This window comes from Ailuropoda melanoleuca, chromosome 1, assembly GCF_002007445.2.
Source record: "Ailuropoda melanoleuca isolate Jingjing chromosome 1, ASM200744v2, whole genome shotgun sequence".
Lineage (NCBI taxonomy): Eukaryota > Metazoa > Chordata > Mammalia > Carnivora > Ursidae > Ailuropoda > Ailuropoda melanoleuca.
This window is the reverse complement of record NC_048218.1, coordinates 128,807,240-128,821,426: the sequence shown is the minus strand read 5'-3', so window position 1 is coordinate 128,821,426 and position 14,187 is coordinate 128,807,240. Positions and strand designations below refer to the sequence as shown.

The 14,187-nt window shown below is 35.2% G+C and overlaps 1 protein-coding gene across 6 annotated transcripts in view; it reads left to right on the top strand.

Annotated features, from left to right (window-relative positions):
- The window catches only part of FAM185A (family with sequence similarity 185 member A), a 144,529-nt gene that overhangs the window by 32,731 nt on the left and 97,611 nt on the right, over positions 1–14,187 (top strand). For 5 of the 6 annotated variants that reach the window (XR_004627306.1, XR_004627304.1, XM_034666913.1 and 2 more), the window contains exons 6-7: positions 6,353–6,448; positions 10,840–10,974. Coding sequence is in view for 4 of the 6 variants with exons in the window: in XM_034666913.1 (XP_034522804.1) it covers positions 6,353–6,448; positions 10,840–10,974 (231 nt within the window). In the remaining 2 variants the exon portion in view is untranslated. Of the gene's footprint in view, positions 1–1,098; positions 1,540–6,352; positions 6,449–10,839; positions 10,975–14,187 lie in introns of those variants that run through there. The other variant, XM_034666930.1, reaches the window with a different exon arrangement.

Here is a 14,187-nt window from a genome sequence, read left to right as displayed (position 1 = left end):
TTCATGTGTCTGTTGGCCATCTGGATGTCTTGTTTGAAGAAGTGTCTGTTCATGTCTTCTGCCCATTTTTAAATTGGATTATTTGGTTTTTTGGTGTTGAATCATAGAAGTTCTCTATATATTTTGGATACTAACCCTTTATTGGGTAAGTCATTTGCAAATATCTTCTCCCATTCAGTAGGTTGCCATTTAGTTTTGTTGGTTGTTTCCTTTTTGTGCAGAAGCTTTTTATTTTGATGTAGTCCCAATAGTTTATTTTTGCTATTATTTCCCTTGCCTCAGGAGACATATCTAGAAAAATGTTGCTACAGCTGACGTGAGAGAAGTTACTTCCTGTGCTCTCTTCTAGGATTTTTGTGGTTTCAGGTCTTACATTTAGGTCTTTCATTCATTTTGAATTTATTTTTGTGTATGGTGTAAGAAAGTGGTCCATTTTCATTCTTTTGCATGTAGCTCTCCTGTTTTCTCAACACCGTTTAATGAAGATACTGTATTTTTCCCATTGGATATTCTTTCAAGCTTTGTTGAAGATTAATTGATCATATAGTTGTAAGTTTATTTCTTTGTTTTCTGTTCTGTTCCATTGATCTATGTGTCTGTTTTTGTGCCAGTATCATACTGTTTGATTATTATGGATTTGTAATATAATTTAAAGTCTAGAATTGTGATACCTGAAGTTTTGCTTTTCTTTTTAAAGACTGTTGTGGCTATTCGGGGTCTTTTGTGGTTTCATACAAATTTTAGGATTGTTTGTTCTAGTTCTGTGAAATGTTGCATTTTTTAAAATCATCCTTTAGAAGACTTTTAATTTTACTTTTGATTTCATCTTTGATCCATTAAAGTCTGTTGTTGAATTTTCATATATTTAAGATTATTATGGATCTCTTATTTTATTGATTTCTAATTAAATTCCATTCTGGTCAGAGAAAATACTTTGTGTGATTTCAGGATTGTTGTTATTTTTTTGTTTTGTTTTTTACATTTATTGCAATTTATTTTATCACCAAGCATATGGTTTTATCTTGTAAATTTTCGTATCACATGCCTTTGAAATGAGTGTATAATAATTTTTTTCTTTTTTTGGTTTAATTCTATCAGGTGCTGAGAGAGGAGTGTCAAATTTTTCAATGAATTCTGTCAGCTTTACATTTGGCTTTAGAATCCCTGTTTATGATATTCATATTCATGATTGTTATGGCTTTCTGATGAATTAACTCTTTTATCATTATAAAATGCCCTGCTTTACTCAAGTAATACTCTCTGTCCTGAATTTACTTCATCTAATGATAAAAACACTCTTCCCTTCTTATGCTTAATATTAGTAATAATAAAGGCAGTCTTGCCTTCTTATGCTTGATGTTAGCATGGTATACCTTTTTCTATTTATTTACTCTCAATCTATCTTTATGTTTAAAAACATCTTTTATAGACAACATGGTTGGCACTTGCTTTTTAAAGTTCATTTGGCGGGGCGCCTGGGTGGCGCAGTCGTTAAGCATCTGCCTTTGGCTCAGAGCGTGATCCCAACATGCTGGGATCGAGCCCTGATCAGGCTCGCCGCTGGGAGCCTGCTTCTTCCTCTCCCACTCCCCCTGCTTGTGTTCCCTCTCTCGCTGGCTGTCTCTCTCTCTGTCAAATAAATTAATAAAATCTTTAAAATAAATAAATAAATAAAATAAAATAAAGTTCATTTTGCAAAATCTTTGTCTTTTAATTGGAAGGTGTTGTCCATTAACATTTAATATAATTATTGATATGGTTGGATATGGATATACCATTTTATTTTGTCTCTTCTATTTTTTTTTCTTTTTTGCCTTTTTTGCATTAATTCACATATTTCAGAATTCCATTTTAATTTTCCTTTTGACTTTTTAGCTGTACCTTTTTGCATTACTTTTTAGCAGAGTTTCTAGTGATGTTAATATAGAAACTTAACTTTTCACAGTCTGTTTAGAATTAATATTATGCCACTTCATATTATGTCAGCAGATTCATTTATCTGCTCCTGTCCTTTACAGTATAGGTTGCTTACATCAACATATATTATAAAACATTCAATATACTGATATGATTTTTGGTTTATATTATCACATATAATATCATGTATTTTTTTTTTAGGATTTTATTTATTTATTTGTCAGAGAGAGAGAGCACAGGAAGGGGGAGAGGCAGGCAGAGGGAGAAGCAGGCTCCCTGCTAAGCAAGGAGCCCAATGTGGGACTTGATCCCCGGACCCTGAGATCATGACCTGAGTCAAAGGCAGTTGTTTAACCGACTGAGCCACCCAGGCGCCCCTATTTCTCACTTTAATAAATCTGGTGGAAACATCTCCATTATCCCTAGAAAATAGTGAGCAGTCAGGGTCAGTAAAAAGTTAGAACTGCCCTGAGACAACTTTTTTCATTTCTATAAGCAAGAATTTAATATCTATCTGTATACTACTGAGGCCTTAGGAAAAGAACTGATTTCAGTAAATTGGTAAATCTCTTTGTCTTAAACAGAATTAAATTTTACTTTTTGGTGGGGGCTATGGGGGCAAGCTTATTTCCTCAAAACAAGATGTTTTGCTCTAGGAGTCTGCAGACTTTGCAAAAGGCCAGATATTAAATATTTTTGGCTCTGTGGGCCAATTGGTCTGTCTGTACTATGCAACTCTCTCATTTTAACACAAAGCAGTCATTGACAATACACAAACAAATGGATGTGTCTATGTTCCAATAAAACTTCATTAATAAAAACAGGAGGGGGGCTATAGTTTGGCCATCCCTGCTGTAGAGCCTAAAAACCATTGTTGTCATGAGTCTGGTGAAATTTTGGATATGATGCCTTAATGCCAAAGGTGACAAGTGCAATGCTTATTTTAAGTTTCTTAATTGCTTGGCTTGTTTTTCATAAAAGGTTTGCTGGAGAAAGTTGAAGGCTACTCTACAAATCATGATAACCTAATTAAAGTCTACTGAGTAACTTGAATTTTGAGGAATTGAGATTAGTAAAAGCAAATTAGTTAACAAAGAAATAAAAAGTGATTTGTAGGAACCTGAGAAGGAAATTTACTAGAATAGCAGAGGCTTCAAAATATTGGAATGGGTGTTGAGAAAAGTTATATAATATTATCAAGTTTAGAATGTTAGGAGACTTGAGATAATTTAGGTATTATTCTGTCTGATTTCAGGAAAATAGACAGTATTTTTCCCATGATTCTTTCATTAAGAAGAATATTTATAATTCAGGTAAAAAAGGAGTTTAGGTAATACAATTGATCAAGTTCTTATCTAATCTCATCAGTCATTTGGATTTTGTATACACATTATAATCTACCTCCCCAAACCCTGTTCTTCCTAATTTCTGTAACAGTAAGCTCTCTTAGAAACTGAAGCGCTATAAAAAATTTGATTGTATATATCAAAACCATGATTTTCCTTGGACTCATATTTTAAAAAATAGTGTCTTTTTTCTGGAATACCAGATCATCCATTTAAAATGAGTCAACAGGGGCATCTGGGTGGCTCAGTCAGTTGGGTATCTGACTCGGTTTTGGCTCAGGTCATGATCACATGTGTCACGCATTAGAGGCCCCCACTGGACTCTGCCCTCAGTGTGGAGTCTGCTTAAAGATTCTCTACCTCTGCCCCTCCTGCCACTTGTGAGCATGCTCTCTCTCTCTCTCAAATAAATATCTTTAAAAATAAAATGAGTCAACAGTAGAAAGCAAAGTTTGGTAGTAAATAACAGGATTGGAGTGCTAATAGAGTTGCTCACCTAACTTTACTTTCTCTGCCCTATGTTGCCTCTTTTGGAAGGCACTGCCAGAAGCCATGTACTGGTAATTTTAGCTTTAAAAAAAGAATATCTTCATGTTTGGAGCAGAAGGTGGGTGGTTTGCCTTAGTGTGTCCCTCGGAAGCCCAGCTTCCTAATGCTCCCTCCCTAATACAGAATACCTAGGCAGGATACTTAGAACACTTTACTTAAAATGACCTTACAATTCTGCCTTTGCAAATCCTTTACATCCTGTATGTGAAATTTGTTCCTTGTTCTTGCAATTAGCGTAGCTTTGGAAGTGTAGGAATCAAGTTGCAGAAATGAAGAAATATCTTTTGTGTTGCTGTTCCTTAGTATCCACATGTTGAAACATGAAGTGAAATGGTAAAAAATCAGAAGAACTTTCTGAACATGTTTGACTGATTTAAAAGAATTCTCCCTTTATCTGTAAGTTTGCAATTTTAGCCTTTCAAGTAGTTGTTATTCTCTGCTATTAGCTAAATGTATATTACAAATATCTGGGGGTTTTGATTGTATGTAGTGATTAGCTAGTAGTTAACATCAGTTTTTCCCTATTGTATATATAATTTTCCAGGAAAACACAGTGGTCTCTGTGAGAACAACCAGATCCTTGTCCAAAATTGTGATGATAGAAAGCTCTCTGTGAGAGTCCACTTACTGCAAACACTAGCTGGACTAATAATTTCTGTTCACTTCTTAATTGCTGTCTAATGCATATTTCCCTTAAGGCTTCTTCTGAGAGCTATAGAATTTCTCCATTATGTGAATTTCCAAACAAATGAAATTTTGTAGAGGAAGTCTTAATTTGACTCTTGATAATTTTTAGTTCCAGTCATTTGTATTACATAAAACAAAAGAAAATTAGTATTTGTTTTGCTACATAGCTTTTCAAATACCACTTTTGCTTTCTCTTTTGAAAACATGTCTTGAGTTTTAATTTTTTTTTTTTTTGGTAGTCTCTAAGGGATGGACCATTATCAGAGCTCAAGACTGATAATATGAGCATGTAATTATTCAGTGGTTTGTGATAAAATTTTTTAGCTCTTATTTCCCATTGGCTTGGGGGGAGAAGTGAAAAGTACTGTTACATTAGCCTCATGAAAATCTTGTGGTTTTTTTCCCCCTAGAGAAAGCAAGAAATCAAACTAATGTTTCAAATATTTTATTTTGTTCAACATGGGATAATACACACATTGTGTAGTCCACATTTTTTAAAATCATAATATATTTTTACTTGGCTTCTTTTAGGATTCATTAAGAGGTTATTTAAAAGGAGTTTCTGTTGGTAACTGAGGAGAGAGATATTCATGTTTGCCCAACTATTCTGTCATTTATCACTAATCGCTTAATTTCCCAGCATCAATGTTTACTTTTGAACTTAAGAATTAAATAAAATAGGTCCAATAAAGGTCATTTTTCAGTATAGATTACACATAATTATTATGAATTTTCTTGGGGTCAGATTTTAACCAGTTTATTCCCAAGTTGCTTTGTTTGGGGTCATGTAAAAATTTGAAGAAAAATGTCTAGTATACAAATGTGTTTTTTTTCACGTTTTATTAAAAGTTTAATATAATTTTTGGCATTATTTTCACCACACTCCCTAATTTGGTTCCACTTCGAAGTAGTAAAGTTCCTGATAAAATACACTTTTACACTTTTTAAGAGGCCTTTCTAAAAAAAATATGCTTTGGCCTTCCCAGGACAGTCAGACAGAATATTAAAGTAGAGGTTCAGTTGCTATGAGGAGCAAGAAGCTTCTTAGTGCTGACTCTTCAACATCATTCTCTTACTTCTTTATCTCTAACTTGGTCAGCTTTCCCTTGAACTTGAAATGTTGATTTTTCGAAAACTAGGGCCAATGATGACAGAGATTTGAGTTTCAAATCAGCACCACTTTAGTTAATTATGATTTTCTTCTCCTGACTGAAAGATATCTGTTCAATTCCAGAACTTTGAAAAGAAATATTTAGATATAAACAAGCTTCACCCATTCTTTAAGTGACTCCCTTTTTCTTCTTTTCTGTTTAAGAAATGCAACAAAATCTTATCTAGAATAAGCTTTCACTATTAGCAGTAATTTTTTAGCACTAGCAAATTTGCTAAAAGGAGAAAATATAAAAAGTTTTGATTTTTGTTAACTTTGCTACTACTATGTGTCTTTACATGAGACAAAATTCTTTAGTAAGTATTGAAAGTTGATAATAAACTAAATATATCAATGGTGCTTGATAGTCTTGGCTGTCAAGGATCCACTGCTTGTGTACTGTCCTTCCTATATATTAGGTTGCAGAGTAAGCATGATTATTAATAAGTTATATTGATTACTATATACTATAGACATAGGGACTTTGTTACTATAGACATAGGGATTTTTTGTTATCTAGGTATAGATTTGTAAGTTTCTGATTCTGTTTTCATTTTAAAGTGAAAGATGGCATAAGTATGAGGAAAATACAAAACCTTGCAAGACTCTTAGTGCCTTATCCTACTGCTTAAGTGGAGTTTATTTCAAGTTTATCATTTCAGTTACTACAATGATTATACTTACGGTTTTTCTTTTTTCCTAGATTCATCCTCTGGATGTCTAAAGGCCTCAACTCATCTGGGTGCAATAGATGTTTATGTCAGCCAACTAGGGAAAGTGGAATTGAAGTCACATGAAGGTTAGCCAAGTGGAATATTTTATTTTGATATATGGTGTACACAAGGTTTATGTAACATCCAGGAAACAGATGGTCAGATTATTTAATCTATACTGATGTCGTGAGTTCAAGAAAATTTCTTCTGGTAGAACTTGATTTAAGGACTGATTGCGGGGGTCAGGGGGCAGGTGGGGAGTGCCTGGGTGGCTCAGTTGGTTGAGTAACTGCCTTCAGCTCAGGTCATGATCTCGGGGACAGAGCCTGCATCGGGCTCCCTGCTCAGTGGGGAATCCCTCTCCCTCTGCTACACTTTTCCCGCCTCATGTTCTCTCTCTCTCTCTCTCAAATGAATAAATAAAATCTTTTTAAAAATAAAGACTGACCAGAGGGGCGCCTGGCTGGCTCAGTTGATGGAGCATGTAACTCTTGATCTTGGGTTTGTGAGTTTGAGCCTCATATTGGGTGTGAAGACTATAGTTCCCTTTGTAGTACAAACAAAAATGTTACAATATATTGACTGTTACTGTGGAGTTATTTAGTGTTAGTGTTTGGGTTTTTCATTTTAGTTTTTATGTCTGAAATAGAATATTCTTTGGAGGAAAATGCCCCATACATTCTTTTGGAAGCTCTTCTACCATCCTGTAGTAGAACCTTCTTGACCCATCACTCTAGAGTAATTCTTTGCAATGTGTGATCCTGAAATAAAGGTATCATCAGGAAGGTCCTCTAAAGTGGTGGTTGACTTAATTAATCTTGAAGTATTAAGTGTTATTATGATGTGTCTCTTTATATAATCTTATGTCTATTATTCTAAGAATTCAAGTATTTCATTAAAACTAATACACTTTTTACTCATATGAAAACTGAATATATGTCTGTGTATACATGGTTGGCATGTGGCTTGGATACTTGGAGTAGCTTGGCCATTGGGGCTGAAGTGACCTGGATGCAGAAAGTTAAGAAATGTAGCTCTGGTTAAAATAATTTTTAAATAGGGCACTTGGGTGGCTCACCCATTAAGCGTCTGCCTTCTGCTCAGGTCATGAACCCAGGGTCCTGGGATTGAGCCCCGAATTGGGCTCCCTGCTCGGCGGGAAGCCCACTTCTCCCTCTCACACTCCCCTTGCTTGTGTTCCCTCTCTCGCTGTCTCTCTCTGTCAAATAAATAAATAAAATCTTTCCAAAAAAATTTTTTTAAATAAAATCTAAAATATCTTGCATATTGGCCAGAATAAGGCTATATATATGCATAACAAGGAAAATACTTCCTTACAGAAACCAGTTGTTCCTGCTGTTAGCAATTTCTTGGTCATGTTGGTTTAATACTTTTTGTCCAACAAGGCTCTCTTGTCAGAGTGTCAAAATAAAACTACAAACACAGAGGCCTAAAACAGAAGTTTTTTTGCTGACACACAGATATGATTTGATTTCTCAAGCTTACATTTTTTTCTTTTAAAATAGGATGATATTGTGTTCTCACTGAATTCCTAAGAGCTTCAGTAATGCCATTCAGGGTATTTTGTAAGTGCCATAAAAGTCATATAATGCATTCTCTTATTATGAAGGCCCTAAGAGAAAAAATGTAAACCATTATTAATTTACTATAACTAGTAACAGAGTACAAACAAAGTTTTAAATAAATAACTCTTATATGAAAGTTATTTCCTGTTTTGTATGGAGGGACAAAAAAAGTAAAATAAAACAAACAAAAACATTGTTAATCTTCATCCACTTAAAATATTTTTGAGCATTATTTGGGATGTTATTCCAGTAACCTATTGAAATAGCATATGATGTTGAAAGAGTCAATTAAGTTTAAAATTTGGGTACTGTCATGAAGCTTTAAGATCACTGGAAACAAAAATTTCTGTCTTACTCCAGGTCTTTTAATTCTAACTACACTTAGAAACAGTAACTTTTTAAAAGAGTAATGGAAAATTTTTCAGGATTCTGTTTCTTAATGGTTACTAAAGGCATCTAGAATCTTTCCAGCTCTGCGCCTGCCTTGCTGTAGGGTTTGGGAGCCAACCACTTGAGTCTCTTAGATATTCTCCATTTCACCATGTGAAAAAGAATGGTGCATGCTTGTTTTCTCTCTTCCTGTGAGCTAACCTTATTAATTCTTTCAAAAAGACTGTTTAGACTTAAGAGTCAGACCTGCATCTGAGTAATGACTCTTCCATTTAAAATTTGTCCTTGATGAAACCAATGATCTTAATATAGTATGCCTTCAATAAATGGTACAGTTAGTATTAGTTCACTTTTTAATTTAAAAAATGGTATTGATGTCCGTAACCATGAAAATAGTTTATGAAGTGAAAGAGGTTGAAGACGTAACAAGAGCTCTCCTTTCTAAAAAAAGTAGTTAAAGATAGGACATTTGGGAAAGTTTTCAAGTCATGAGAATTCTTCTTTCACAGACAGTAATGGAGTTTTGGTAGTGATGACTTGTTTTTTAAGGATGTGGAGAGGGATGAGGATAGAAGTAGTTGCATTGCTTAACGTTTTTAAAGTTCTCACAGATTTGGGGGTGCCTGGGTGGCACAGCGGTTAAGCGTCTGCCTTCGGCTCAGGGCGTGATCCCGGCGTTATGGGATGGAGCCCCACATCAGGCTCCTCTGCTGTGAGCCTGCTTCCTCCCCCACTCTCCCTGCTTGTGTTCCCTCTCTCACTGGCTGTCTCTGTCTCTGTCAAATAAATAAATAAAATCTTTAAAAAAATTTAAAAAATAAAAAATAAAGTTCTCACAGATTTGGCATCCCTTTTTCATTTTAGAACAGAAAAGTATTCATAAAATTACCACATTTGATATATTTAGAGATAAAAAGTCCTACAGAAAAGTTTTTAAATCTATTTTTTTCTACTTTTTAAAGTATGTTTGGTAGAAAACCTTGCATCTTCTATTCATTCTGAAATTTTCCAGATTTTTTTCCCTGAGTCCCTTATATCTGTTGTTATAGGGAAACTCCTGTTAGTAGTTTACATTTAAAACCTGAAAAACAGTTTGTTTTATAAATAAAATAACCCAGTTGTAGTGATATGCTTTGTTTCCCCCCCACCCTTTTTGAGGGGTAATTATGAGAGTTTATCAATTTTACCCCAGACTTTCTAGCTCCAGGTAGGAAGGCAGAGAGGATAAAAAATTAGGGAAATTTAGGCTGATGTTAACCAAACTAAAAGACAAACAATGACCCATAAATAAGTGCATTTTAAAAGGAATCTTTACAACATTCACAATGAAAGTCATCCTGACCACCTTTGTCCACAGAGGAAATGGGCTTAATGTTCTGTGGCTGGGGCTTCTTACTTTATTTGATATCTGAGAAACAAAGAAAGAAAAACTTCTGAAACAGGAGTGTGTTGGTGAGTTCGCACTGCAACCTACGTAGTTGTTTTGGAAAATTATATGTTAGCTAACAGTACTTTTTCTTCCTCCTTTAGAAGTTTAAATTACTACAAGATTGTAGTGGAAATAAACTTGAATGCCTTGTCTCAGGTACCCAAAAGACTATAATCCATTGAAAAGAAACATTAGTCAGTTGAAATGCAAATGTTCTCTTTTTTTATTATTCTTATTTCCCACCACCACCCCTCCCTCCCCAGCACACACAGAGTACAACTGAAAGCACAAAAGCTTAGGATTCTAGTTGTGTCGTAGTGATCAGTGAAATCACAAGTCCTATAATATGATGGTGCAGCGTGTGAAATACCACAGTGGTTAAGAGCATGGGCACTGTTGTCACTGAAGTGAAGCTAGGTTCTAATACTAGTGCTAGTGGGAACTTGAGCAAGTTCTCATTTTAAAATTGGGATTATAATAATACTTCATAAAGTTGATATGTAGATTAAAAGAGATTATCTAATTAAGCTGTCTTGCTTTCAGTAAATGCTCAATTAATGGTAAATATTGTCTACAAGCTACACGTATTGTATACTACTCACTTTTCTGATATTGGATAAGCTGACTAGGGCTATTGGCAAAAGAAGTTCATAATATTCTAATGCCTCATGCCCTTGACAGAAGTTACTGTGAATGCCTTGGAAGTAAGGAAAAGACACTGCTGTTTATAAATATTTTTTAAAAGATCATTTATTCATTAGAGAGAGAGACAGAGAGAGAAAGTGAGCATAATCAGGGGTACGGTCAGAGGGAGAGGGAGAATCAGACTCCCAGCTGAGCAGGGAACCTGATGTGGGGCTCAATTCCAGGACCTTGAGATCATGACATGAGCTGAAGGCAGATGCTTAACCGACTGAGCCACCCCAGGTACCCCGCATTTGGGGGTAAATAAAGTGTGCTAAGGAGTAAAGACAGTGTTCTAGGAGCAGTGCTACCCTTTCAATCATTTTTCAAATAGCTCCTGGTACTTTTGATTTCCTTGCATTAATAAACTTTTTAAAATTTATTATAGGCTCTATTCTTGTCAAGGTCGCATCTTCTCTTCAAGCTCATTTACAGTTATCAGGGAAAGAGGTTGATGTAAACTCAGAAGTCCATGTTCAAGAAATGACTGAAGTTCATAAAGATGATGGTGTCATAATTACTGGTAAGGGTGCTGCATTTTACTATATAAGATGAATAGTCATCTTCCATACATAAGTAGAAATATGGTATAGTTAACTGCAGTTTTGCTCTTTTATTCCTTTCCATTGTCACATTTTGGTGTTTGACACTCCTTTCTTCCAACTGCTTATCAGTAAGTAGCACAATATAGGCATTTAGTTTGAAACACTCACTAAGATGTCATTGGATGTCAATTTAAAAAATTTTCTATCTCCAGGAGATGTTTTGCACACCCATGTTCACAGCAGCATTACTCACAGTAGCCAAAAGATAAAAGCAACCCAAATGTCTATTGATGGATGAATGGATAAGTGAGATGTGGTATATACATACAGTAGAATATTATTTAGCCTTAAAAAGGAAAGAAATCTTGTCACATGATTCAACATGCGTGAACCTTGAGGGCATCATGCTAAGTAGAATAAGCCAGTTACAAAAAGACAAATACTGTGTGATTCCTCTTCTATGTGATATCTAAAGTAGTCAGATTCAGAGAAACAGAAAGTAGGGGAAGGGGGGAAATGGGGAGTTGTTCAATGAGTATAGCATTTCAGTTTTGCAAGATGAAAAAGTCCTGGAGATCTGTTGTACAACAATGTGAGTATACTTAACACTACTGAACTGTAAGCTAAAAAAATGATTGAGATGGTAAGTTTTATGCATTTTTTACCGCAATTAAAAATTTTTTAAGACCATAATTTTTTTTCTGGTACAGCTGCTTTCTTACTCTTGGCCTTAAAAATCATCTAAATATATATAGTGCAAGATTCAAAGGTAACTTTGTATGATTGGAATAAACACAAATTTATTTTGGTATTATACACATTATAAACTTGCTCTTTTAATACAACAAATTCTCAGTCCCAGAAATGTGAATGGTTTTTGCATATTTTTTCTGATGACCTCTGGCTGCATTGATGGCTGATACTACTTTTTAAGATATTTATTGTATACATATACATAGTAAATACATGTACACAGTACAAAAAAAAAAAAAAAAAAAAGAGGGGGGAATTAATGCTGGTGAAGTTTTCCTTCAAATCTTACCAAAATGGCATTGAGAAGGACATTGAAAAAGTGTGTGGTGGTGGTGGCAGTGCAGTGTCTTCATGAGATCAGTTTCAGTTTTAAATACAGGCATACCTCAGAGATCTTGTGCATTCAGTTCCACACCACTGCAATAAAGCAATTCAAATGAATATTTTCGGTTTCCCAGTGCATATAAAAGCTACGTTTATACTAAACTGTAGTCTGTTAAAGTGTGCAATAGCACTGTGTCTAAAAAAACAATGCAGATACCTTAATTAAAAATGCTTTATTGCTAAAAAAATAAAAACACAAATGAAACGCTAACCATCATCTGAGCTTTCAGTGAGTCATGATCTTTTTGCCTTGATGTTGATGGCTGGTGACTGATAAGGGTAGTGGTTGCTGAAGGTGGAAGGTTGGGGTGGCCATGGCAATTTCTTAAAATAAAACAATAGTGAAGTTTGCAGCATTGATTCTTCCTTTCACAAATGATTTCTCTGTAACACATGATGCTGTTTGATAGCATTTTACACACAATAGATCTTTCAGAATTAGCATCAATCCTCTCAAACTCTGCCTCTGCTTTATCAAGTAAGTTTATGTAATATTCTAAATTCTTTGTTGTCATTCCAACAATCTTCACAGCATCTGCACCAGGAATGGATTCCATCCCGAGAAACCACTTTATGTGTTTATCCATAAAAAGGAACTCTTCATCCATTAAAATTTTCTCTTGAGATTGCAGCAATTCAGTCACAGCTTCAGACTCTACTTCTAGTTCTTTTCCTCTTTCCATTTGCATTTACTTCCTCCACTGAAGTCTTGAACCCCTCAAAGTCATCCATGAATCAACTTCTTCCTCACTCCTGCTAATGTTGATATTTTAACTCTTTCCATGAATCGTAAATGTTCTTAATGGCAGCTAGGATGTTTAATCCTTTTCAGAAGGTTTTTAGTTTACTTTGCCCAGATCCATCAGAGAAATCACTTTCTATGGCAGCTATAGCTTTATGATATGTATTTCTTAAACAATTAGACTAGAAAGTTGAAATGACTCCTTGATCCATATGCTGCAGAATGGATATTGTGTTAGCAGGCATGAGAACATTAATCTTATTGTACATCTATCTCCATCAGAGCTTTTGGGTGACCACGGCATTGTCAATGAGCAGTCATATTTTGAAAGGAATCTTTTTTTCTGAACAATAGGTCTCAACAGTGGACTTAAAATATTTAGTAAACCATATTGTAAACAGATGGGCTATCATCCAGGTTTTGTTGTTCCATTGATTGAGCACAGACAGAGTCGGTTTGTCATAATTTTAAGAGTCCTAGGATTTTTAGAATGGTAAATGAGCATTGGCTTCAACTTGAAGTCACCAGCTGTGTTAGCCTCTACCAGGAGAGTCAGCCTGTCCTTTGAAGTTCTGAAGCCAGGCATTGACTTCTCCTCTCTAGATATGAAATTCCTAGGTGGCATCTTCCTTCAGTATAAGGCTGTTAGTATACATTGAAAATCAGTTGTTTAGTGTAGTTCCCTTCATTAATGATCTTAACTAGATCTGATAATTTGCTGCAGCTTTTACAGTAGCCCTTTGTGCTTCACCCTGCACTCTTATGTTACAGAGACAGCTTCTTTCCTTAAACCTCATGAACCAGCGTCTGCTAGCATCAGACCTTTTTCTTTCAGCTTTCTTACCTCAGCCTTCATAGAATTGAAGAGTGTTAAGGCCTTGTTCTGGATTAGGCTTTGGCTTAAGGGATTGTTGTGGCTGGTTTGATCTTCTGTCCAGACCATTAAAACTTTCTCCATGTCAGTAATAAGGCTGTTTCACTTTCTTATCATTTGTATGTTCACTGGAGTCATACTTTCAATTTTCCTTCAAGAACTTTTCTTTTGCATTCACAACTTGGCTAACCATTTGGCACAAGACACCTAGCTTTCAGCCTGTCTTGGCTTTGAACAAGGCTTCCTCACTAAGCTTAATCGTTTTTAGCTTTTGATTTAAAGTGAGAGATGGGTGACTCTTCCTTTCACTTAAACACTTAGAGACTATTGTAGGATTATTAATTGGCCTAATGTTGTTGGCACAATATTGTTGCATCTCAGAAAATAGGGAGGCCTTAGGAGAGGGAGATGGGGGACTGGCCAGTCCATGGAGCAGTC